General features: G+C 54.2%; 1 protein-coding gene across 15 annotated transcripts in view; it reads left to right on the forward strand.

Moving 5' to 3' along the window:
* Positions 1-26,481, forward strand: part of LRP8 (LDL receptor related protein 8) — a 78,167-nt gene that overhangs the window by 39,279 nt on the left and 12,407 nt on the right. For 2 of the 15 annotated variants that reach the window (XM_059060104.2, XM_067007389.1), the window contains exons 4-16: positions 5,254-5,382; positions 8,544-8,927; positions 9,859-9,981; positions 10,803-10,925; positions 12,879-12,956; positions 14,067-14,186; positions 14,258-14,383; positions 17,393-17,567; positions 19,596-19,823; positions 22,800-22,918; positions 23,168-23,307; positions 24,723-24,864; positions 26,166-26,318. In XM_059060104.2, the coding sequence (XP_058916087.1) occupies positions 5,254-5,382; positions 8,544-8,927; positions 9,859-9,981; positions 10,803-10,925; positions 12,879-12,956; positions 14,067-14,186; positions 14,258-14,383; positions 17,393-17,567; positions 19,596-19,823; positions 22,800-22,918; positions 23,168-23,307; positions 24,723-24,864; positions 26,166-26,318 (2,040 nt within the window). The remainder of the gene's footprint in view (positions 1-5,253; positions 5,383-8,543; positions 8,928-9,858; positions 9,982-10,802; positions 10,926-12,878; positions 12,957-14,066; positions 14,187-14,257; positions 14,384-17,392; positions 17,568-19,595; positions 19,824-22,799; positions 22,919-23,167; positions 23,308-24,722; positions 24,865-26,165; positions 26,319-26,481) is intronic. The other 13 variants (XM_059059974.2, XM_067007397.1, XM_059060002.2 and 10 more) reach the window with 9 other exon arrangements.

The following is a 26,481-nucleotide window of genomic DNA, read 5'->3' on the forward strand; positions in this document are numbered from 1 at the left end:
TAATTGGCGTTGTCATAGCAACCTCCACAGCCTACCAGGTTCCTGGGGACTGTGCCAGCTTCCAGGATAGAGCCCCCTGCCCACCTGCAAAGAAAGATTATAGGCAGTAGTAAGGGGTAGTGGGTTTGATGTCTGCTATATTTGGGTTTAGGTCCTTGAACCTGTGAGACCTCAGGTCCAACCTCCCTGAGCCTCAGTTCATTTGTCTGCAAAATGGGGTAATGGTACCTACCTCACAGGGGGTTATGAGGATCAAATGAAAAAAATGCACACGAAGTGTCGGTGCTGGAGCAAATGGCAGTGTTATTTTATGATTACGTTTTGACTGTAGGCCCTCTCCCCAATTTAAAGCCTTAGAATAGTCTAAGTGAGGGGGGTTTGCATGGAAGGGAAAGGAATTTGGAAGCAGGTCGCCCTTCTTGTGTTCCCCCATTATGTCATGTGCCCCTAGCTGTCTGGGGTTTCTCCCAGCTCTGTTTCCTTCTGGTTCTGGATTCTGTGTCTATCAAATTGAGCCAGGAGTCACAGTGGGAAAGCCCCGACATTTGCCTAATGAAAGTAGCATTTCAGCTCTAATTATAGCTCACTTGACTGGGGCCCTTTGTGATCCACCTTCAGGCATCTGTTGGGAGGGGCGTGGGATGGGGGTGGGGAGGTTAGTTCAAGGTGAATGAGTTACAATTCTGGGTGCTGCTTATTGAAAATGAGGTTTTATTCATGCATCTTAGAGCCTTCCCATCTGAAAGGGGGACCTCACAGATTAACCAAGCGCACCTTCCTATCAGAGACCAGAGATTTTCTGAGATCCCAGCAAGGTTAGAGGCCAACCAGCTGACCCTGTGAGAAGCAGCTTGGTGTAACTGCCCCCTTCTGCCCAGTGGGACGTCCCATGTCGTGCTTCCTGGGGCAGCAGCTAGACCCTGTAGTTCCCACTGCCTGAGCCTCTGGTCCCCTCGGAGCTGACAGACCCCATGTGGAGGTTGTCTGCCCCTATGCCTCTCGTGACCTGACGCTGCAGATGTGCTTGCTCAATAAGTAGCTGTCAAGCACTTTCATTCTTTTATTCAACAGACATTTCCTTTTTTGTTAATTTGTGAACTTAGGAATTAGAGAAAGTACCCTTGGATTTGGATTTCTGGTGCAGGCTTCTCTGGGAATTTATAAATGCCCCCGGCCACTCCAGGGTGCAGTTGCAGGCCCTTGGTGACTTGGAGGGTTCCTGATGTCTGAGAGACAGTGGGGCTTGTCACTCCTGCCTCGGAGAACCTGGGGTTACTTGGACAGCAGGCCAGAGGCATCCCTTGGGGCATCTGTTTCTAAGAGAGAGAGAGAGAGAGAGAGGAGGGAGGGAGAGAGAGAGGGCAGGAGAGGACAAGAGCTGGAGAGAGGGAGAGGTGTTCAGTTCAGGGGTGGAGGATGCGTCGTGGCAGGCCGTGTGGACTCTAATAATGTGTAATGTGCATTCCCAGAGGTGAGACCAGGGCCCTCCCAGCCCTTTGTATCTGCACTTCATGAAATAAAACTAGGGCAACCGTTTGCTGAGTTCCAAGTTTGCTCCAGGCCCTGACTGTAGGGATTTCCATGTTTCCTCATTTAAACCACTCACCAACTCTGGGAGATTATGTAGCCCCTTTTTCAGGTGAGGGGAGCCAGGGTGCAGAGGGGTTAAGTGACTTGTTGAAGGACCTTCATTTTAGTAAATGAGATTTGGACCCAGGCCTGTCCGACTCCAAACCCATGCTCTGTCTCCTGCGTTGCGCTGCCTGGGGCTTTTAGCTTTAGTTATCCTGAAAGTGGACATCAGACGGCCCTCTGCCATCTCGCAGACTCTGCCTAAGCAAAGGCCCAGTGAGCCTCCTCCCTCTAGTGACCTCTCTGCAGCCCAGGGTTGCCAGGAGACCCGTGGGGCCTACTTTTCTCACGTGCAGTGTCCAGTGCCATAAGTTAAACAGTGCATTTGGAGTTGAGGGACCTGGGGAGGAAGCCCAGCTCTGCCCTTCACCACAAGACTTGGAGCAAACGGCTTTTGCTCTCTGGGCTTTGCTCTCCCCATCCGTAAAATAGAGGTAATAATAGCACCCACCTCGTGAGGAGACACTGCACATCAACACTCCCCAGACTCACTTCCCAGAGCTGGGTGGTGAGAAGCCTCACCCAGGAGCCCTCAGGGCAAGGTCTGTTTCCTGCTTTGGGGAACAGCTGCATCCCAACAGAGACGGCAGGGTTCTAGGAGAGACAGCAGCTCTGTCTCTGGGGTTTCTCAGAGACAGAGAAACCCCAGAGACAGAGCTGGATCACCCAGCATCTAGTAGCCGGGCAGGTCACTTCCCCTCTCTGGGCCTCTGCCTCCTGTCACCTCAGTGGCTGCTCCTCAGTGTGACCTCCAAGGCCTCTTGTGTCCCGGCGTTCCAAGAAGGTGCCTTGGCTCTTTGAGGGTAGGAGGGCTGGTATCAGGCGCTGCTGAATCCTCGAGAGCCTGTAATTAGAGCTCTCTATTTAGGGACACAGCAAATGTCTTATTAATTATAAAGAAAGGAAGCAGACGGATTGTTTAATCATTGTCCTTGCTGAAAGGTTATGCAATTAACTGTATAAATATTCATTCAGAATTCAAGCAGCTGCCTGCTGCACTGGGGTGTGCAGAACCAGGCACCCAGAGACGGTGTGGACAGGTCAAGGGCCATTCCAGTCACCTGGGCTTTTGGGTGGAGAGTTTGGGGCTGGTTCTGGGCCACTTCTCTACCCACAGGAGCAGGAGGGGTTTGATGGAAAAGGGCAGGGTTTTTAGTCAAAGGAACCGGGACTCTGCCCCTCACTGCTGTGCATTTTGGGCCAGTTACTTGGTCTCTCTGAGCCTCAGTTACCTTATCTGTAAAATAGAGTGCTTGCCTGCAGGACCACTGCCCTATCCCATTCTAGGGGTGCCACTGACATGATGATCTTTGTGAATGGTGCCCCTGGAGTTTGCACTCACAGCCTGCAGGGCCCGCTGACCTGGCAGGGTGAGGGTCAGGATGACATGGAAAAATATCAGCTCCTCAGAATGGAGCAGCCTGACCCACTGTAGGTGCTCAGTAAATGTGGCTCCCTGCCAACTCCTCTGTTTCCTAAGGCCTGGCGCAGGGATATGTGGCTGCCCTGTCCCTCCATCCCATGGTTCCCTCAGGAGCTTGCAAACATACAGAACCTCCTCTATCACTTTTCTGGGAGTGAATTTAAGAGATGAACTATCCTATATCTTTTAGACTTGTAGAATGATAACTCAGGGGTTCTCAAATAGGGTGCATGAGAATCACCAGGGGAGGTGAAGTGGGGGGAGTTCGCTAAAATGCCTGGGCTCTGCCCTCGAAGTTTGGATTCAGTCTAGAGTGAGCTGGAGCCAAAGAACCTGCACTTCTAACAGCCCTCACACACCCACCCCTTAGTCAGGACTCCAGGACATGCTGGTCGCTGCAGCCCCTTCGTGTTCTGCTGGGCCCAGAGCAGGAAGTGCTTTCTCGGGTCCTGCAGTACGTGGGTGATGGAGGTGCTCTGGGCCCCTCTCCTGACTCCCAGGCCCCTCAACACCCTGAACTACCGCACCGAGGAGGCCATTGTAAAGGGTCTTTGAGTGTCAATGCTTTCCGGGGCTCTACACAACAGTATTTGTAAGGGGAAATTTCTGTAAAATGAATCCTATGGATCCCGTATTCCCAACAGGTTGCCTTATATTTGTGAAATGTATTCCTAGGGATAACTTTGGGGTCCACAGTTAGGGGTCTGAGGTACTCCTCTCCCACAACATAGTAGTGTCTGGAGGCCTTGACTCAGATACCTGCTCCCACCCCCACCTTGTCTGTGCCCTTTTCTCCATCTCTTGTGGCCTCTCACCCCAGCTATGGAAGTAAGAGGAAGAAAAACTGGTCTGAGATCAGAGAGAAAAACTGAGGGTAAGGCACCAGTAACCTGCCACCTGCAGGGTGCAGTGGACTGTGCCCAGTCTCTGGCATCAGACACAGCTGACTGCATCCTCACTCGGCCCTTTACAGCTGTGTGACTAGGACCTGGTGATGGGTGCCATGTCTGGTACACAGCAGTGCTCAATAGCTACTCACTGAGGGAACAAACAAGTTCTCAGCTGCTACGCGTGGAGAGTAATAGTAGGTATCATTAGTGAGCACTGGCTGGGCGTTCTAAGTGCTTTACAGACATTAAGGTAGGTGTTCGCAACAATCCTGTGGGATAGGGAATAGTATTGTCCCCACTTTATGGGCACAGAGATAAGGATTGCTGGCCAAGGTAGATAGCCAGTGAGTGACCGAGCTGAACCCAGGCAGCCAAGCTCCAGAGCCCATGGCCTCGACCTTCGTGCTGGAGGCCCCAACATAATCTTTACCCTGCTGGGTTGTTGTAAAGATTAAATGGAAGCGTCTAGCACTGTGCCTGGCACATCCTGGAGACCACTGAGTTCGGCCTCGTGTACACCCTGCAAAGCAGAGGGACCCAGCCACGGAGGTCTGAGATGTATCTGCCTCAGCTGGGTCTGTCACATGGGCCATTCTGGGACACTCAAGATGAGAGCCATCCCTAGGCCTGATCAGGATTCTCATTCTTTCTTCCAAATTGAGAATCAACCCTGGGGCTTCGAGCCCCTGATTGAGTCAGCCTCTGATTATTGCAGCTGCAGTAATTATAGCTATGTGGTCTCGCTGGGCCCTGCCACTCGGCGGTTGCTCTCAGCAGCGGGCTCAGCACCATCACCAGGGGAGGGGGCTTGGAGGGAGCTGTTGGGGCCTTGGTGAGCCCTTCACATCTGCAGGTTCAGATCACGGAGTCACTGATCTGGAAGGCAAACTGAGGCCCACATGGGGCATATCTCGCCCAAGGGCACACAGCTGGAAATGGCAGAGACTCATGCAGGGCAAGACAGCTCCACATTGCTGGAGCCTAAAGGGAAGGCTTGGAAGGGTGGAAGGTTGGGCCGGTGAGGCAGGCAGGGGTTGGCTGGATCAAGGAGGGCCTTGAGGGCCAGGGGCCAGGGGGCCATGAAAGGGTGTTAGGCAGGGCAGTGGTGGGGTCAGTTATAGGATTCAGGAAGTCTTAGGGGAAGACAGGGGCTTCTTCTCAGACGAAGAAACTGAGACATGGGGCAGGAAGGCCCTGGTGTATTCCCAGGGCCTCGGGCCAGGTGGCTGGAGCTAGGCAGTAGGACTGGTTGGCACCGTGCCCTGTGTCCCCCGCGGCTAAGCCATGCACGTGCGTCTGTCTCCACAGCCAAGCAGGTGTGTCCCGCAGAGAAGCTGAGCTGTGGACCCACCAGCCACAAGTGTGTGCCTGCTTCGTGGCGCTGTGATGGGGAGAAGGACTGCGAGAGTGGAGTGGACGAGGCCGGCTGTGCCACCTGTGAGTCCGGGTTCAGGTCCCCAGGGCTTGCCAAGCACAGTCAGGCAGCCTTGGGGAGCAGTGGCCGCTTGTGGGGAGGGGCCAGGTTCTCCAGGGGGCTTGGCAGGTGGAGAGGAAAAGGTAACGGTCAGGACACTAGTAATGGCCGGGCACTTTGCAGAGACATTCTTTTTCATCCTCACGAACACCTCACGAACAGCCATTATCATCCCCATTTGTGGGTGAGGAAACTGAGGCTCAGACAAGCGAGGAAAAGTGCCCACGGCTGAGTGATGGAACTGAGATTCAAATTCAGGTCTGGACAGCAAAATCCATGCGTTCTTAAACCATGCCTGCCTGACATCTGCTCATCCATTCCACACGTCTGTACTGATCTCTGAGCAAGGACAGGGAGACCAGGGTGGGGACCGTAGTGAGAGACGGTGGTGGCCCGGGGCCAGGGCACTGGCAGTGTCAGGGGTGGGGAGGGGGACTGTTGCTAAAATCTCAGATTTGAGCTCCGGTGCCATAGGGCAGGAAGGCATTCCCAGCAGCCTCGGCAGGGACAGATGGAAGTGGTCACTGGGGCAGTTCCACATCACTGAGCTTCAAACACAGGGATGATCTCCTTCCCAGGGCCTGGGCCAGCAGGGCCTGGGCCAGTGGGGAACGCAACCCAACCGTGCATGTTTCATATTTGATGGGCACCTACTGTGTGCCAAGCCCGGAGCCAGGCTCCGAAAGGGCCGGTAAGGTGACTGCTATACAGTCCTCCCTCTGGGAGCTCATGATTAACGGGGTAGACAGACTGGCTATTGTTACTAGGCTGTGAGGCTGGGCTGAGATCTGGGCGAACCCCTGGGGGCTTTTGCCAAGCACCTGCCCACCACTGTCTCCCACCCCCTCCTTCATCGGCTTCTATATTTCATCCTATCCATCCTTCCTGGCCCAGGGGAATGCCATCTCCTCTGGGGGCTTCTGAGTCATAGCACTTTAGGATTCTAAGTCTGGAGTTTGGATATGTCTGAAGCCAGAAGCATCTGGTTATGGGGGCAGATCCTGGCTGGGGCCAGCAGTTTCAAAGCCCCATTGATGGCATTGACTCATTTCTTCAGCTGTGATAATTTTGTGGGGCCAGTGAGAATCCTCTTCCCTCCCCTACCCCCTGAAAATCAAATGTTTCCTCAGTCATCAAGGCCATCAGCCACTACTGCAGGGGGTAGGAGTAGCTCTAACAAGGGCATGTTGTGGCAGGACTGTTTCCTGTTAATTATAGGAGATAGTGGTGTTCGAAGGGCCTGTGGGGCTTCTCTGCTTCAGCTCCCAACCACCGGGGGGAAACAGAAAGAATTCTCCCTTCTCTCATCCCTCAGAGCTTCTTCCATTCGTGAATGCTGGGCATGGGGGGTCCCTGGGCACAGGCCTGAGGATATAGATAGTCAAGGTGCTGTCAGCTTCGAAACCTTGGGGCGAACTCAGGATAAAGATAGCATTTCTTCTCAGAACTCTGATCGTGATGAGTCCTCCCTCCCTGTCTGGACAGGAAGGAGGGGAGCTAATCTAGGCATCAGCTTAATCTTGAGGTGTGGACATCACAGGGTAGGGTGTGCTTTTCCCACCAATGCCCTAACATCCCAAAAGCCCAGAAAGGGAAAAAAAAAAAAATGCATCTGTCAGAAACTTGGTAGCGCTGTCAGCAACACATGACACGAGCTGCTCTACATGGTGAAACTGAAGACATCGTTCTCTTATGTTCCCTAACGATGAGAAAGGACTTTTTCCTCACCGGAAAATAAAAACACAGACTCTTGGCGCCCCCACGTGGAGAGATCTGGTGCTGCCGCCACCGAGTTACCTGTGGCCACAGCTCCTGCATCCACACCCTGCCTGGGCCCCCAGGCCTGTTCTTGGCCTCTGTGTAAGGAATGAAGGAGGAAAGGAGGCCAGGTCGCTGCTCTAGAAACAGCCTACACTTCAGGATGGGGGGAAAACCAGAAAGCTGAGATGAGTCAGAGTAGGAAGGAAGAGCCCCAAACCTGAGTTCTGGTTCCCTCATCACCATGGACTGACTGTGTGGCCCTGGGCAAATTGCTCCTCTCTCTGGGCCTCAGTTTCCCCATCTGTAAACTGGTAGTTGGGCTGATGGTCACTAGGGCTCTCCCAGCCTCTGAGCTCAGAGCAGCCCACCAGAGAGGGGAAGCCCAGGGCCCCAGGCAGGGCCAGTGACCTGTGCCCTTAACTACTGCACATCCCTAAATTACTCCTCACGCCTGGGCCGTTCCAGCCGCCATCCACACCACACCCACTCACTGCAGCGAGCTCCTCTGTGCTGGGCCTTCAGAACAAAAGTGGATCAGTCTCAGAGCCCACCCCCACGCAGTTTGTGGTCATGGCGCAGACAGAGAAGGACACAACACCCAGACATCTGTGAGCAGGCTGTGAAGGGCACCAGAAAGGAGAGTGGAGGTGGGTGGAAACTTGCCAAGCAGGGGAGCATGAAGTGTGTTATGAAAGAGGTAGAATTTGGGCCCTTGAAGGATGCGAACTCATCATTGCGATATACAGAGACAGTGGTGGGCAAGAGATGGGCGCCCAGCAGATGGAACAGCTTGGGCAAAGGCCGGGAGGTGGGAAAGTGTACAAATGGTCCAGTGTGTGACATGAAGCCGGAGCATGTGCCGGAGTGAGGTGATGGGGCAGAGCAGTAGCTCCATGCCTGTGGCCTTGGATGCTAAGCCCAGGGACTTAGGATAGTTCTGGGCAAACTTGGGAGGGGGGAGGGACCTGAGCTGTGTTGTAAAGAAGCAGGTCCAGACCTTGTTCCCTGGAAGGTTCAGTATCATGTTACACATATCATTTCCTGAGAACATCACAAAGCCCTTCAAGACAGGGCGTGTTCTGCAGCTTTAGAGACTCTCCTAGTCCCACCATCCTGCTGGGAGCAGCACAGGAATTCTTACTCCCAATGAGGCTGGAGAGGTTCAGGGGGGCAAGTGTGCTGCCCCAGGTCGCCCAGCATTGGGTGACCCGGATTGGAGGCCCCCTTTGCTGTCCCCTGTTCGGCCGCCCAGCCGGCCTCATTCTGGCCCGTGGGTGAGGGTCAGGGGCCCTGTAGCGGGACCAGCGGGCCGGGGCGCCGGGGATGGGGTCTGGCGGGCCGACCGGCTCTCTGTCCCGCGCAGTGTGCGCCCCGCACGAGTTCCAGTGCAGCAACCGCTCTTGCCTGGCCGCCGTGTTCGTGTGCGACGGCGACGACGACTGTGGCGACGGCAGCGACGAGCGTGGCTGCGCCGACCCGGCCTGCGGGCCCCGCGAATTCCGCTGCGGCGGCGATGGCGGCGCCTGCATCCCCGAGCGCTGGGTCTGTGACCGCCAGTTCGACTGCGAGGACCGCTCGGACGAGGCGGCCGACCTCTGCGGCCGCGCGGGCCCCAGGGCCACGTCCGCGCCCGCCGTCTGCGCCGCTGCCGCCCAGTTCGCCTGCCGCAGCGGCGAGTGCGTGCACCTGGGCTGGCGCTGCGATGGCGACCGCGACTGCAAGGACAAGTCGGACGAGGCCGACTGCCGTAAGCCACCTCCCCTCCGTATCGCCCAGAGCCGCGGGTGCGCGACTGTCCGCGGAGGGGCCGCGTCTCCTCGCCCTTCTCTGATCCTAATGTTTTAACGGTGGCAACAGGACTTGGGAAAAGTGAAGTGACTTGTGTGAGGTCACGTGGCTGCTAAGCTGCGGAGCTCAGGGTCTTCACTGGTACCTGTGACCTTCAGTAATGCTCCCCCCCTCCCCCGAACCTCCCATCCCTGCCCTTCCCTGCCCCAAGCAGTCACCCAGTGGTTCCAATGCCAGACACCTTGGTACACTCAGGAAGCCCCCCCCCTCCACCTGCTGGGCCTGCTCATCCTTCAAGGCCTCTCCCAGATTCCTCTGATGGATCCAGCTGGGCTGCGTCTCTCCCCTGAGCCGCTGCAGGTCCCTGGCGCCCTCTCTTACAGCACATCCACACTGTGATCCCTTCGTTGCTCGCCCCTCAGCCCCACTGTGCACCCTTGAGCTCCTAGAGGATGGGGAGGCTCTTAGTAATCTCTGTGTTCCCCACCCCTGCACGGCACCGCACACACACACTGGGCACTCAGGAGGGGTTTGCTGAAGGGATTAGGTTGTTAAGTAATGAGCACGGAGACTCCAACGAAGACCACGTGTCTGTTTGGAGGGGTGGCCCTGGGGAGAGACGGAGTGGGAAACAGGAGACCTGAGTTGTAGTCCTGCCTTTGCCAGCCAGAGTGCTGTGTGACCCTGGGTGAGGCCTTCCCCCTCTCTGAGCTTCAGTCTCCCCATTTTGTGCCTTGGCCAGTTGTCCTCCGAAGACTTCCAAGCTCAGCGACCGGTTCTGGTTTTGCCAGGGGTGGATATGGAGTGGGGGTGAGGGTGGAGGTTGGGGGAGGAGAGCTGTCCCAGCACCACAGCGGCCCTGACTCTCTCCCCTTCCCCTCTCCTGGCAGCGCTGGGCACCTGCCGTGGAGACGAGTTCCAGTGTGGGGATGGGACTTGTGTCCCTGCCATCAAGCGCTGCAACCAGGAACAGGACTGTCCAGACAGGAGTGATGAAGCTGGCTGCCTGCAGGGTGCGTGTGGTCAGCGGCAAAGGGGCAGCATCCTCTGAGGCGAATGCCTGAGCTCCTCCCCCTGGCTCCGTAGAGAGCGCGAGGGAGACATCACCCCTTGGTCCCTAAGATGCATCTTCCCTCAGAGCATTACTTGCCCCTAAACCACCCAGATCCCCTTCCTGGGGTCCTAGTGGCACTAGACCTGGATTTTTAAGGACTTTGCAAAAGCTGAAAGGGGCCTAGGGGGAGGGGACATGAAGGCACTGCAGGAAGTCCAGCCCCCACCATTTGTCCACATCTACGCCTCCAAGCAGCCTCCCTCACTGGTTTCCAGACTGAGCAGAGGCTGAGTCCCGCTTCCCAGGGAGCCCACTTAATTCTCAGATGGCTCTGCGGTCTTCACCCTGCAGCAGCAGCAGGGACCCTGACCCACTGGTCGTCTGGAGAAATGGGTCAGTGATTGGGCAGTGACGTGGCCTCCTCTGTCTAGGGCACTTGGAGCATAGGTCCCTCTCAGGAGATGGTCGGTGCATCCGCAGGGTCTCTGTAGAGCCGCTGCTTTTCCCTCCAAGTTCCCTAATACTGACAGATCAGACACAGACCCCCATGCCCTGCCCACCTAGATGATGCTTGGGTATCCCGAGTATCCCTGGGGTCCTGTCCTTCTGTGAGCAGAGCTCCCACTGGCCCTGTATACAGCTGTCTGTCCTGGGTCACTTTCTGGAGACCAGCAGGGGCTGGGGCTGGAGCTCTTCTCACCTCCCATGGGCCCAGCCCACCCCAGCCCTCCCTGCCCAAGGTCTCACAGGTGCTGTCCACTCTCTTGTCCGGCCCGACAGAGTCAACATGTGAGGGTCCCCGCAGATTTCAGTGTAAGAGTGGCGAGTGCGTGGACGGCGGGAAAGTGTGTGATGCTCAGAGGGACTGCCGGGACTGGTCAGATGAGCCTCTGAAAGAGTGTGGTACAGTACCTGTCTCCGTCCGACTGGTGGACTAACCCTCCCGGCCACGCCCCCTCCTGGCCCTCGGCCCTCAGCCCTCACCTGCCCCTCTGCACACATTCTGATCTGACCCTCTCTCTGGACTCGTGTGCTCTCCCGTGGTCTCAGACGGGGCTCTTTGCCTTTGGGGCCTCTTGTTCTGCTACTCCGCAAATCGAAGGGCCTTTCCTTTCCAGATGCTCAGAAATTATGCTTCCTCTCACAAATGCAGCCTCTCCTCACTTCTTCCAGATTCAGACCTCTGAGCGTGTGCTCACTCTGGAACTTTCTCTCTTCCTCATTATTTTTGCCCTGCCGACCTAGCCAGGGCGCTGGCCTCCAAGACCTTCTAGCCCCCTGCAGGAGACCCTGCAGAGGAGGAGGTGGAGAACAGCAGGCGGGTGGGCAGACGAGGCACATCTGAAGGCCACTGGGCTCAGGTCAGGCCCAGATGAGCCTAGGGCAGACCCAGCAGCAGAGGGTGGCACCATCCTGAGCCCTGAGAAGCTTTCTGGGAGACCAGACTCACAGGCTGGACATGAGTTAGGAGTGGAAAGAGGCGGCTGTCCTGGTGGCCAGAGCTGTAGGGGTAGGTTCTAGGCTAAAAAGAACAGGAGAGTCTGGGCTGTAGGTGGGCGGATATCCTAGAGAGCATGCAGGAAACAGCGTGGGCTCCAGGAAGGTTCATTTCTGAGGTCAGGGGACAGAGAATTCCTTGGGGGACAGAGCCTAGGTCAGACCCTCCCTCCCCTACCCTCCTGGCAGACCCATTTCCACCCAGTACCTCCCCTCCTGGGCCCTCAGAGGAGCTTCACCCCGTGGAGCTCCCTGGAATAGCACGTTTCTGCCCCTATCGAAGATTAAGAAGTTGATTTTGGAAGGAAGAGTAGCTGGGTGAAGGTCACTCGGCCTCCACCTGAGCTTGCAGGTGACAGACTCCCCCCAGGCCCTGCCATGGAAAGTCCCAGAAGAAGGAAGTTGTGGAAAAGAGGATAAGGAAGCAGGAACAGCTGAGCCTAGCCACCACCCCCCGCCCCCCACCCACAGACTACTAACCTGCTAAACTTTCTTCTCTCTTGTCTCTTGCATGACACACCAAAGAGACGTATGTACGCATGTGTTTGTGTCTCTGTGCTGGTGAGAGGCCAGTGTCTGTACCCATGGCTCCTTCTCTGAGGAAGGCAAGGGAATTGCATCACGTATCTCTGTGCGGCTCCCACGTCTGTGTGAATGTGCCTGCCTGTGCACGTAAGCTGGTGTGTGTGTGCATGCGTGTGTGCATGCAGGTGGGCGTGCGTGCTGGGAGAAGGGCACTGCCCTTTCCTTCAACAGGGGACCTCAAATGCTCCTCAGGCCTCTCTGGGCCACCTTCCCCTCTCCCCACCCTGCAGGGCCCCCAGCAGAATCACCTCCAGGGTAGGTAGAATTGGGAAGGCCCAGAGACTCCCCTCAGCCTCTGCCTCAGTGCTGACCTTCCAGGGAAGGGTTGACGGAGATAGACAGCTTGGGACCCGCTACCCATTCTCTGACCCCGGCTCACCTCAGCCCTGGAGCACTCAGTTCCTTGGTCTTTCATCGAAGCCTGAGTCCCGTGGGGCTCCTCCCTTTCCCCTTTCAGAGCCATCCTACACATGCCCCTCCACCCAGTGCTCTCGGTAAATACAGTGGCTGAGCTGCTGCTCCTACAGAAGGAGGGGTTGGAAGTGAGTGAGCGTGTGAACAGATGAATGGACGGGAGGGAACAGTGTGGTGTGGGAGAGGTCACGGAGGGCCTGGAGTGACAGAAAGAGTACTGGAGGTCGTGCCCTACAGAGACCACCGCAAAGCTACCACAGCTCAGCCCACCCCGAGGGGCTGGGGCTTCCCAGGGCTGGGCCTGGCTGGTTCACCCCCCGGCCCCCGAGTCATGGGGTTGCTATGGTCTTCTTCTTTCAGTTCTGCCAACATCCCAGAGAAACAGGAGGCGGCCCAGGGGTAAAGAGGAGCATTCCCTAAGCATGGCTCAGGCTGGAGGTGGGGCACCACAGCTGTGCATGGCCTGGGGTGGGCAGCTCAGACCAGCAGTGTGCATGGCCCTGGCTGGCCTGGCACAGCTCTGCCTGGCTTGGCTGGAGTGGTGGGACGTGGGCCTGATGGGCAGAGGGTGGCACGGCACCTTCCCTGGCTGGCAGAATTAACCCTCCATGGTTCTAAAGCCCAGAAGATGCTGTGAGAACTTGGTGAGCCTTGGTCCTGGCCTCCCTGATCTCCGCTAGGACCCTGCCACGAGGTGGTAAGGGAGTGGAGGACGGGGGAACCAGATGACCTCCTGGCATCCCTTCATCCCTTGCTGCAGTTGGTATTATTGGGACCGGGCCTGTGACTAAGTGTAGGAATAGGGACAGGTGCTGAAATGAGAGGAGGTGAAAAAAATCCACCATAGTTCACGGTGGGAGAGAACTGACTTAGCAACAGCTCCGTGGAGAAAGAGGCCTGGCAGTCTTAGATAACCCCAAGCTCAGCAGCGGGCAGCCCTTGTTGTTCAGACTCCTCTGGGTGGCAGACTAGCTCTGGGCCCTGGCGGAGAAGGACACAGACAGATGGAGTGCGTCCAGAGAAAGGTACTTGAATGGTGGGGGACCAGGAATCGGCGCTTTAAGGAGATTCTGAGGGAGCCATTGGACTCTGGCCAACCCCACACAGAGCCAGCTGCCTCAGTCTTCCCGAGGCTGGAGGTGTTTGAGCAAGGGCATTTCGGAAGGGATTCTTGGGGTACCTGAGGGTTGGACGTGGTACCTGCAGGCACCTTCAACTCCGAGGTCACAAGGAAGGAGGAGCCATAAGAAACGTGTTTGTGAAAGGAAAGACCTTAGGCAGCCTGGCTGCCTTCAGCCTGGTGGTGGACAGAGCCCTGGCCTGGGAGGCAAAGGACCCGAGTTCTGGTTCCACTCTCTCCTGTCTATGTGACCTGGCCCTCTCTGAGCCTCCTCTTGCCCCGTCACCTGGCTAATGAGGCTGAGGCTCAGTGAGGCACTGGGGGAAGCTCGCTGCCCTCAGTCTCTGCTTCGGCTCTAGGCCCATCCCTGTCCCGCCCCCACCCCAATCTGAGCTCCTGGACCCTCAGGAGCCCACGTCCCTCCCCAGGGCTGAACGAGTGTCTGCACAACAATGGCGGCTGTTCCCACATCTGCACTGACCTCAAGATCGGCTTTGAGTGCACGTGCCCATCAGGCTACCGGCTCCTGGACCAGAAGACCTGTGGTGGTGAGACCCTCCCCGAGCCCCTCAAGGAGGCGGCCCCTCCTGCCAGTTCTGACCTCTGCTCCTCCCCACAGACATTGACGAGTGTGAGGACCCAGATGCCTGCAGCCAGATCTGTGTCAATTACAAGGGCTACTTTAAGTGCGAGTGCCACCCTGGCTACGAGATGGACACCCTGACCAAGAACTGCAAGGCCGTCGGTATGGACACCACAAGGTGGGGGGCAGGGGAGCAGTTCTGAGGGAGTCCAGGAAGCAGCGTGCTTCACATACGTGAGGAGCAGGTGTGCACACCTGCGCATACACACACAGATGGCAGGTTGCACACATGGTGCTCAGAGTGTAAATATTCGGCATGCACGCAGACGCTGCACAGCGCCACCCGGTACAGCCCACAGAGTCTGCACTCGCACGACACACAGTGCCAGACACAGGCTGGACCGTGCTGGCTACGCACGGCACGGGCAGCCCACACAAAGAGCAGGCCATGTGCAGACCTAACGTCGATCGTCAGGTCAGCCAACGGAATTCACTTGTTTTATTCAGTTCTTTACACTGAACACCTGTTGTAGGCACTAGGGATTCAGCAGTAAGCAAAACAGACATGAATCCCTGTCTATCCTCATGGGACTTACCCTCTAGTTGGTGAGACAGACAAGAAATCAGAAAAATAAATACAGTGCATGGCAGATGGTGATGAGGGTTCAGAGGAAATATAAAGTAGAGAAGTTATAGTTTTCGATAGAGTGGTCAGGAAAGCCCTCACTGAGAAGGTGACATTTGAATAAAGACTGAAGGAGATGAAGGAGTGAGCCATGCATTACCTGCAGGAACCGAAGGCAGCAGCATGCCTGCTGTTGTCAGATAAGAACGAGGAAACCAGGGCAGCCAGGGCAAGGAGCATGGGAGGAGATGAAGTCCAAGAGGTGACTTGGGGGCAGATCACAAAGGCCTTCGAGACCATTCTAAGGGCTGACTCTTGGTTTCACTGTCAGTCAGGGGGAAGGAAGCCTTTGTGGGTTCAGAGTAGAGGGACAGGGTGTGCCTTACATTTTAACCGACTTCCTCTGGCGGCTGTGTTGGGAATAGACTGCGGGGGTCAGGAGAGGAAGCAGGGGAACTGCTGCAGAGGTCCTTGCAGTCAGCCAGGAGAGAGGTGCTTGGATCAGGGCCTTGCGTGGGAATAATGAGAAGTGGACAGTATGAAAGTATGAATATATTTTGAAGGTCAGGATTTATTTTGAAGCAACAGGATTTGCTTATGAATTAAATGTAGGATGTGAAAGAAGAAGAAGGAGTCAAAGATGACCCCAAGGTTTTTGACGAACTAACTGGAAAAATAGGATTGCTATTTATGGAGTTGGGAAAGATGGTGAGAAAAGCAGGTTTGGGAGAATATTGGATTGATTTGGACATGTTAAATTTAACAAAACTGTTCAGACATCTAAGCAAAGTATTGTGTAGGCTGTTGGATATATGAACCTGGAATTCAGATGCACGAATACCCGTTCTATAGGTTATAACAACACAGCAGTTACAATAATTGACATGTAGCCCGTAAACCCCAAACATATACCACCCAAACTGCACAATGTACAGCACATACATTAGCACATCACGTGTAACATGCAACCTGTTCTTACCCCCACATGGGACAGGTGTGACACGGAACAGGGATTACATACATGCAGTGGAGACAACATACAACGGCCCATGTATACACAAAGCCCTACGTGTGAATATCTAAAGTGCAGTTACACAAAAACTCAAATCATAGACACACAGGGTTCCTGTCACAGTCACAGCTCTCAGTAAAAATCACCTCAAGGTACCTTGTAACCCAGCTCGTGCCCTCAGGAAGATAAAGTGTCTTTGCTCTCATTTTGAGGTGAGGAAAATCGGTTTGTCAGTGGCAGAGCTGGGCCTTGAATCCAGCTTTCCTCCTTTCTCCTTGAGCTTAGACCTCTATTTTTCCATGGTATCTGTTTGTCCCACAGCTTCCCTGTCACCCCAACCCTGCTTTGAAATAATCTCCATCACTACACACAGGTCACACGCCCAGCCTCAGGCCCCACCTGGCTCTGTGCTAGCCCTACCCTGTCCCCAGGGAGCACATTACCCTGGTACAGATGGACAGTGACAGGAACCAGGTGGCCTGCAGAAGTGTCAGCTGGAAAACAAGAGGGGGAGAAGGTACAGGCAGCTCCAGGTGCAGGTGTTGCCATTCAGTATTGCAGGTGCCTGAGAGCGGCCCATTCCATCTGAAAACAGGCTGGAGGAGTGGCGGCCTGTGCGCAGTGCTAGGCCCTCATAGGCCTGGGGGACAGTGACCCTCCCCATGGAGTAGCCAGGAATGTCTAGCTCACTGAAGATCTTCCTAAAATCGAATCCTAAATCTAAAAATGGGTTTGTGTATACATGGGAGGGTTGTGTGTTGTCCCTTTGCATGTATATAAAATCTGTGTCATATTATACACATCCCACCCCTGCTATTGGCTCAGAATAAAGTACAAACTCTTCCCCTGGATCATAGGGTCCTTTGTGATCTGGTCCCTGCCAGCATCTGCAGATTCATCTCATGCCAATACACTCTGTATAAACTAAAGACTCACGACTTCCTTGAATCTCCTCCCTCGAGTCTCACCCCTAGCCCTGAGGTCCGGGCTCCATTCTGCAGCCTCAGTCATCTTTCTAAATCATTTAACGCTCATGTTGCCCCTTCTTGAACACTGCAGTGGGGCCCGAGCAGAGGAAGTGGCAGCTGCCGGGGAGAAATGCACTCTAGGTAGAGGGACAGCTTGAGCAAAGGCCCCGAGGCAGCAGAGCTGTGCCGTGGTGAAGTGATGACAGGTAGTCTGGTGGCCGGAATCAAGGTGTTAGGGGGGTGAGTGATGATGCTGGACAGGGAGCTGGGATCATGCTGCAGAAGACCTTCCGTGCAGGCCAGAGGAAATGGGGAGTCATCAAAGACTTGGGAGGACTTTGTGTCTGATAAAAAGAATAAAAATCCCTCTGTTACGCATGGTGCTTTGCATCTTATGCTTCTTGTATCCATCATTTCACCTGCTTCTTTAACCTGTGAGGTAGGAGTCGTCACCACTGTTTACAGGAAATGAGGAGTCCCCCAGCAAACCAGTGGCAGAGCCTTGGTCTCCAGATCCCCTGCCTCTTACACTGACCCTTTCCCTCTCAACACCCCCTGCATGGCAGCTGGCAGAAGCCCGTCCCTAATCTTCACCAACCGGCACGAAGTGCGGAGGATAGACCTGGTGAAGCGAGACTACTCGCGTCTCATCCCCATGCTCAAGAACGTCGTGGCGCTGGACGTCGAAGTTGCCACCAATCGCATCTACTGGTGTGACCTCTCCTACCGCAAGATCTACAGGTGAGTCGAGGCCTGGGTCCTGCCACCAGGCCTTGGGGGCGGGGCTGGGGCCAACAAAGGAGGAGAGGAAGGGTGGCCTCTGCGCCCCTTCTGCCTCTATATTTCCCCAGGACAGAGATGGGGCTTAGGAAGGCACGGGGGGGATCACAGCGGTTGTGGAACTGCCAGGACTTCTCCACCTGCCGGGCCTTCCGGGGCTGAGGGCTTGGATGGGCGAGCAGCTTTGAGCTCCACACATGGGGGCTTTGACTGACCTCTGGCGGCCTGATGGGGTAGTTGCGAGACACAGGAAATGTTATGCCGGGGCGGAAAGGAAGAAGCCTCTGGGCTTTGGTAGGGATTTTCAGAGCAGCTCACATATATGTATGTTGGATGCTGGGGACTCAAAGATAACTCAGACCTGGTCCTGCCTGGAGGATCCCACTCAGAGGATAGCGAAATCCATTGTGATGATCATGAGGGAAAAGTATAGAGGAGGCCTCTGACCCAATCCGGCGGTCAAGGAAGTCCTCCTGGGTGGCACTACCTGCAGTCCAGCCCTTCACACCACAGTCAGTGGACTCTGGCTCTTGGGAAGGCTCCTCGCACACACAAGGAGGTTCTCTCCTAGGAGCCTCTGCATGCCCAGGCCCCCTTTCTTTGTCCTGAGATCCACTTGGCAGGACTGCCGATGACCAGGCACTGGGCGGACTGTTGAACGAATGGTGGATGGATGGATGGATGGATGGAAGCAATGCGAGTGCTGCTCACTGACAACTCGATGCCTATCACAGCCCAGCACGCACAGACACACTCATTCGCAGTCACACCCAGAACCAGCTTGAGCAGTGCCTGTCCGATGGTTGTGATGGAAAGAGGCAGGATTTGATGATGCCCTGGGTATGGAGCTGTGGGAGGAGGAGTCAAAATGAATTCCCAGGTTCATTTTGGGAGTTTCAGTTTCCGGCTTGGGAGGTTTTGTGGACGGCGGTACCGTTCTCTGAGATGGGAGCAGGGGAGGAGTTTCGGGTGGGGGGTAGGCAGTCTGTCTGTGTGGCTGAGAGGAGGGGAAGGGGGACGAACAGTTTGGGATGTGCTGAGTTCAAGGTGTCCATGGGACGTCCGACGGGGGCCAGTTGGCTTTATAGTCTGGAACTTAGACAGTTGTCAGGATCAGAGGGTCAGAGCTGTGGATGGCCGTGGGCACTGTGGAGCTAATCGCCCCAAGAGAGGGTATGTGAGAAGAAGAAAACCTTGGCAAAGAAAGCATTTGGGAGAGAGAAAGCCCTGCTAATTTTGCCTCCTGAGTGTCTGCTGTATTGTGGCCCCTTCTGTCCATTCTTACTGCCTCAGCCCTTCTGCACACCCTCTTCGTCGATCACGGCCTCCTAACTGGTCTCCCTGCCTTCATTCCCTCCTCCTCCGATCCCTCGCATATTCCGCAGGTGCCACAGTGATCTAACATGCCCATCTGGCCACGTCCTCCAACCTGTTCAGTTACCCCTCCACAGTGAAATCCTGAGCCTTTAGCGTGGCATGCAGAGCCCGTCGGGGTGTGACCCCTGCCTACACTTACTTCCTGTCTTACACCCCACCTACCCCACTCCACCCCCACTGGATCCTTCACTGTTCCAGAACACACGCCTCAGCGTCTGCACATGCGGTTCCCTCTGCCTTCTGTTCTTTGTATTCCTGACAAACTGGTCCTTCAGCGCTCAACTACAAGGCCTTCTCCAGCCCTCCAAGATGATGTAGTCTCCATTTCTCTGCTGCTATAGCCTCTGATACTTTCCGTAATCACAGTGTATTGGTGTAGTTATCTGGCTGTAAATTTCTGTCCCTACTAAACTGAGCTCCTCCAGGCCAGAGACTGGGGCTGACTTGAGCCTGTATCCTTACCCTGGTGGCCCAGGGAATGTGTTGAATGGAAATTAGCCAAGTTCCTCTCCAATGCACTGCTGTGGCCCAGAGGGAAGAGAGAGGGGAAGGGCAGCTCCAGATGGGCCCGGGGGTGGCACACCTGCCCACGCCAGCCCTGGTTGCTCCTAGCGCCTACATGGACAAAGCCAGCGACCCTGCAGAGCAGGAGGTCCTCATTGGCAAGCAGCTGCACTCTCCGGAGGGCCTGGCAGTGGACTGGGTCCACAAGCACATCTACTGGACCGACTCGGGCAACAAGACCATCTCAGTGGCCACAGTTGATGGCGGACGCCGCTGCACTCTCTTCAGCCGTGACCTCAGTGAACCCCGGGCCATTGCCGTCGACCCCCTGCGAGGGTGAGTGTTCCCACCCCAAATTGCCCTAGGCGCTCAGTCCTCATGTGTCTGTCACAAGAGCTCCGTTGAGGGCTTTGGAAGGCCCTGGGCCACCCAGACACAAGCCACGGGGAAGAAAGTCCATGCGGGCCCCTCAGCCTGTGAACCCCTGACCGAGGGGCTCTTGCGCATTGGTCGCCAGGGCTCTGCTACTCTCTCACCATATCATAGAACCAGAGCATCTCAGAGCCGAGTAGGGCGCTAGAAATTGCCTGGTAGACGCTCCCGGGGCAGGAAGTCTTCCCTCAGGCTGCTGCGCGCTGCAGGTGGACATCTGGCGACGGCTCACACTTCCAGAGACAGGAGCTTGTTACTTCTCATACGGCCTGTTTCATTTTGGGGCAGCTCTGCCCATTAGAAAGTAGTCTTTTGTTTGTTTCTTTCTCATATTCCCGTATCTGCCTCTCTTCGACTTCCTCCATTGGCCTCCGGAGTTACCTCTAGCATGTCTACTCCCTGCCCTGCAGGACAGCCAGCAAGATTTGAGGACTGAGATGACTGGGTCAGCTCTGCTCCAGCCTGCCCACCTCCATCCCCATCCCTGTGGCCCACAGCCTCTGGGCCCCTCACCACCCAGGCTGCCCTGCTCTGCCCATGCCTCCATATCAAGGGTAGGGATTCTGAACAGAGCAGGACTCCCTCCCTCCCTCCCTCCCTCAGTGGGGATGTCCTGAGAGGGCATGGTTTCTAAGCAGCTGCATCATATTATGTTTACCAGGATCACCGGCTTCTTCCTACTGCTGTTTCCTTAACTGTTAAGCAGGGATAAGAAAACCCTCTTCTTCCAGTGAGGGCAGCTGGGGGTGAGGCTGGCCACCTGAGAGGGTGTGCGTGGCCTTGGGAAGTGACCGACAGCTGCCGCTTAATAGGCACGCACAGGTGCATCCAGGCACTCTGCAGGCAGCTGAGTCATCTCATTTAACCCCCACCTCGACCCTCTTCTCTGTCTGCTGTCACACAGACCTGGGGCTGCACCTGCCTTGTCCCCCAAACCATATAGTTACACTCAGCCCATTCCTGGTCCACTGTGGCTCGGTCAGGGTCCTGCCAGGAAACCCACTGTACACTCATTTTAAGATAATTTAAGGCCGGTTAATAAAGGGACGATTTACAAAGAAGCGGGTAAGGTCTAATGCACTATCCTGGACTAGTAACAGGTAACAGGCCTGAGGGGCAGGAGCAGGGAGGGTTACCCGAGTTGGGAAGGAAAGAGCCGGGTAGGGAGGGTCACCTTTAGGACCTTAGCCAGCTGGAGGCACCTTTGTAGGGGGGGGAGTTATGGGAATAGACATCCTGACCTCAGTCTCTCCCCTTCCCCCTCCGATATTTTGCTGAATACAACTGGAAGCCAGACGGTGAGGGAGCTGAGCCCATTGATATGGTCCCTACATGCGCCAGCCTTTTGGTATACAGAGCAGAATGGCGATGGGATTCAAAGTGGCAAATGGAAGGGATCCAGAACAACCACGCAGCCCCCTAGCCTGGAGCCAGCCTTGGCTTGACACCAGGTTTCAGTAGAGGCATTTTGGGGAGGATTAAGCACGCGGGCTTTAGAGTCCAACTTGATTTGAACTTAAAATTGAAGCCTGGCCTTACTACTTATTCACAATGTGATCTTAGGGAAGTCAGCCTCTCTGAGGCACAGTTTACTCATCTGTAAAATGGGACTAATAATTATACCCTCCTGGGGTCATTGTGAGGCTACTTCATTCAACAAATAGTAAATAAGGCCTATATGCCACACACGAGCTACCTGCCAGGTGCAAAATGAGGAGTAAGGCAGATGAGGAGCCTGCCCTCTGTGGAGCATATAGACTAGTGGGGAAAACAGACAGTAAACAAATATACCACACACCCGAATGCATATGTAAGTAACCGATGTGTGAGCACTCTGGAAGGAAAAAACAGGGTATTTTAAGAGTCAGTAACAGGGAGAACCTATTTACATTGAGGGTCGGAGGAAGGTTCTCTACTGAAAAGACGTTCTAAATGGCAAACAAGTGGGGGCAAAGGCTCTGTGAAGGCCTTGGTGCCCTGAAGGATCTAAGAGAAGCCCTGGGGGTGTGTGTGGAGTTTGTAAGGGAAGTGGGCAGTGGTGGCAGGAGAGACAGCCAGAGAGGTAGGCAGGGACCTAGTCATGCAGAGCCCTGTCAGATGTGGTAAGGATTTGGGATCTGATTTTAAGGTCAATAGGAGAAACCATCATAAACTTTAAAAACTGGAGAGTAATAGATCTTAAAAGTTATCACAAGAAAAAAAAATTGTAGCTGTGTGTGGTGCTGGATGTTAACTAGCTTCTTGTGCTCATTTTGCAATATCAAATCATTATGTTGTACACCTGAAACTAGGGTTATATGTCAATTATATCTCAATTTTAAAAAACAGGATAATGACAAGGTATTTCCATTTTTAGAAGCTCATTTTGCCTGCTCTGTGGGGATTGAATTAGAGGGTCAGTGATTACTGCATTTGTAAGTACATGAGATGAGTCCACTCACCTAGTAAATACTCAATAGCGGTTCAAGAAAAAAGAGAGAGAAGCCCTGGACAGAGTCCTAGCTGTGTGACCCTGGCTAGGTCATTGGCTTTCTCCTCTGTCAACCAGGAAAGTAAGAGGGTTGACAGGGCCCTTTCCTTCCTGCTCTGGCACGCTAGGGCTGTAGCTGGAGCTGCTGAAGTGGGACAGATGGGCTGACAGGCTGTTCAGCCAAGGTCAGGTGGACTCGGGGAATACAGGCTTCTCTAGGCACTCAGATAAGGCCAAGACCAACATGCCTGCCGATGCTAAGGTTTGATGGTTCCCATGAACTTCAGAGGTCTGTCCAGTCTTCACTAAGCGTAATCTTCAATATTCAGAGGGCCATTGAGCCCTTGTGACCCACACCACCCCAATCATGTCCCCTGACAAGAAGCGCATTGGGTTCTTCTCTCTTCTAGGTTCGTGTATTGGTCTGACTGGGGGTACGAGGCTAAGATCGAGAAGTCTGGGCTCAACGGTATGCACCGGCAGACACTGGTATCAGACGGTATTGAGTGGCCCAATGGAATCACCCTGGGTGAGCCCTGCCTTCCCTGGTTGGGGGGCCTTTTCTAGCGCCTGGTGCTGACCACTGCCTGGAGCTCCATGGGTCTTGTTTCTGTGTCCCCTTACAGTCCCAGTGCCTGTGTTTCCTGATGGTTGCCCTGGGCTGGCCTTCTGAGGCCTGGCCTGGAGATGTGGGCAGGGAAGGGGCACAGAGGAGCAGAAATCCAGGCTGTGGTCCCAAGCTCACAACCCGATCCCCTGTCCCTTTTTCCTCCTTAAGATTTGCTGAACCAGCGCTTGTACTGGGTGGACTCCAAGCTGCACCAGCTGTCCAGCATTGACTTCAGCGGAGGCAACAGGAAGATGCTGATTTCCTCCCCTGACTTCCTGAGCCACCCTTTCGGGATAGCTGTGTTTGAGGTGAGCTCCGTGAGGGGAGGCATGGCCCCATCGGGAAGCTGAAGCCTAGGAAAGGCTGTTCAAATAGGACGACTCCCTGAGACTCGTCCAAGTGGAAACAAAGGGACAGGGAAGCTGACTGGCTTGTTTGTACACAATATGTGAGCTGTCTGCAAACAGAGGCTATGCAGCCCCTTGTCCATCTGGCAGCCTTTCCTGTGCTTCCTCCCCGAGGCCCCTCCCTCAGAGCACTTCTCACAGGTAAGTTGCTAGTCCAGGTACCCTCAGCACCCAGCACTGTACCCACGTATACAGAAGGTACCCAATAAAGAAAGGGAAAAGGAACACACATTTCCTTAGTATCATTTACTACTGGAAATGGCCTGAGAGATGCTGTTCAATTCAGCGCACTCTCACTGACCTTTGCTGGACCCTGGGGTCATAGAAGTGAATCAGACGTCATCCCAGCCCTCAAGAAGCTCACAGGAGGGTGAAGAGCCAAGACCCTCCTATGTTCTGATCCTAACAACTTTCTCCTTGGGGAATGAGGAAGCCAGAAGCGACCAAGTTCTCGCACACCCATACCTCTTCCCCCAAACTAACTCTGCCACCAAGGGGAGGGAAAGCAAGGGGACAGTGGCCTGTGGTGGGCATTGGCAATATTTGCTTGGAGTGACATCACCCAGCACAGCTTTGAAATTGTGGGCAAAGATCCAGCTCCCAAGTCCAGCCTCTGCTTCAAAAGACAGGTGTGTTCAGACACATGTGTTTGTGCTTGTGCGTATATGTGGCATGTATGTGTATGTGCCTGTGTATACATAAATGCGTCTGTTTAAAAATGTGCATTCCTGTATGTGCTAGTGCTTGAGTGTAAATATGCATACCAGTACTTAGACAAGTTCATTTTAGGTACAAGTGTGCCTTTGGGTGTGTAGATGAGCATGGGGGTATGTGTCTAGATCTGTACATGAGGCTGCATGGTTGTACCTATAAATGTGGATTTGCCTACAGATGCACATTTAGGCTTGTATGGACTAACCATTGGATGTGTATGTGTGTATGCCCAGAGGCTGTAGGAGGCCCCATAGGGATACTGCTCACTAGATCATACATCCTCTCCAATCTTGGTCCCAGGCCCTAGTAATGGTAACAGCTAGAGACCCAACCTTGGTTTCTGCTGAACTCCAGGAAGCAGGCCTAGCTCAGCATTCATGAGCAGCCTTCAGGCCAAAGCGCTGAATAACCCTCTGAGACAGAAGGGAACCAGAGCATATGCCACAGATCAGAGCTGAGAATCCCACTATGAATCTGTGAACAAGAGAGTTCAGGGGAGATGCCAGAGCAGTTCTTGTGATTATGGTTTGAGGCCGAGCCCTCAGGCTGAGGTCCTGGGTTTAAGCTCTAGGCTTCCCATCCTCTGTATTTGTACCCCACAGGACAAGGTGTTCTGGACAGACCTGGAGAATGAGGCCATTTTCAGTGCAAATCGGCTCAATGGCCTGGAAATCTCTGTCCTAGCTGAGAACCTCAATAACCCACATGACATTGTCATCTTCCATGAGCTGAAGCAGCCAAGAGGTGAGCCTTCCCCAGTCCCAGGTCCCCTGCCCACATCCTCTCCCTCTAGTAGGCAGGCTGTATTCACATTCATGTCACGTCTCAGCCTCCCCAGAAGTAGTGGCAACAGTCCCTCTCATTGGTGGACTGCCTTTTGCTGTCACATATTTTACTTCATTTTGCCTCAAGCTCTTGGTGAACCAAGGCTGGGTAGAAATAAATAAATATGCAAATGTCCCATTTTTGCCAGTCTTACAAAGTATGGATATTACTGTTCTCATTTAACAGCTGAGGAAGCTGTAGCTCATAGAGGTAAAATAGCATTAGCAGGTGGTAGAGCTAAAGCCTAAACTGAGGCCTGTCTGATTCCAGAGCTCCTTCTGCTGTAAAGGAGCACATTGCTTCTTATTTGCTATTTGTTCGTACTTTGCAGAGGTATAAAGTAATGTATCCTAGGGCCACCAGTAAGTCGGCTTGCTGGTTGGCAGCAGACGCCAGGAATCCTACAATTAGGTTGTCCCTTCCTCTGTCACTAGGATATACTCATTCTAACTGTAATGGGAAGGGTGAAGGTGGGAAAGCAAAAAGGGGTAAGGAGATAAGGTTGGTGCCTGATTCTAGATTAGAAATTTAAATAAGAAAGAGATATAGTATGTGGCATAGGGAGAAAAAAACATGGACTTTGGAGTCCAACAGACCTCGATTTAAATTGTCTCCAAAATTACTAGAGGTATAGCTTTGACACGTTTGTTCTCTTTGAGCCAGTCTTTTATCTGTTAACCTGGGCATAACACCTCCCCCCCCACTCCGAGTTGTGATCAACATTAAATGAAAGTGTGGGAATGGACTTGAGGACACAGGGAGGGGGAAGGGTAAGCTGGGACGAAGGGAGAGAGTGGCATGGACATATATACACTACCAAACATAAAACAGATAGCTAGTGAGAAGCAGCCACATAGCACAGGGAGATCAGCTCGGTGCTTTGTGACCACCTAGAGGGATGGAATAGTGAGGGTGGGAGGGAGAAGCAAGAGATACAGGAACATATGTATAACTGATTTACTTTGTTATAAAGCAGAAACTAACACACCATTGTAAAGTAATTATACTCCAATAAAGATGTTAAAAAAAAAAAAAAAAAAAGGAAGAAAGAGTGGGGATAAAACAGCAGGTACAGTGACGGAAGGTGCCCAGTAAAAGTAGTAGAGAAAGCGTTTTGATTTAGCCGAGTGGGAAGGGCCTCGTACGTGGGGGAGGGAGAGCCTGGCACGTCCCGTCTGTGCCCCAGTACTCTCTCCCCCCATCTCTCTCTGTGCCATTAGCTGCAGATGCCTGCGAGCTGAGTGCCCAGCCCAATGGAGGCTGTGAGTACCTGTGCCTTCCTGCTCCTCAGATCTCCAGCCACTCCCCTAAGTACACTTGTGCCTGTCCTGACACAATGAGACTGGGCCCTGACATGAAGAGGTGCTACCGAGGTGAGCAGAGCTACTGGGAGGGGATGGCCCCTGGCAATGCCAGACCCCATCCGCTGAAATTTTCCTTGACTTCTGGAAAACCATGAGCGCCTGGTCTTCCTCCGTCTTCTCTGGCTACTTGTTGCCTTTGCAGGCTCCTCTTCTGCACCTACCTTGAATGCTG

The sequence above is a fragment of the Kogia breviceps genome, chromosome 1, assembly GCF_026419965.1.
Source record: "Kogia breviceps isolate mKogBre1 chromosome 1, mKogBre1 haplotype 1, whole genome shotgun sequence".
Taxonomy (NCBI): domain Eukaryota; kingdom Metazoa; phylum Chordata; class Mammalia; order Artiodactyla; family Physeteridae; genus Kogia; species Kogia breviceps.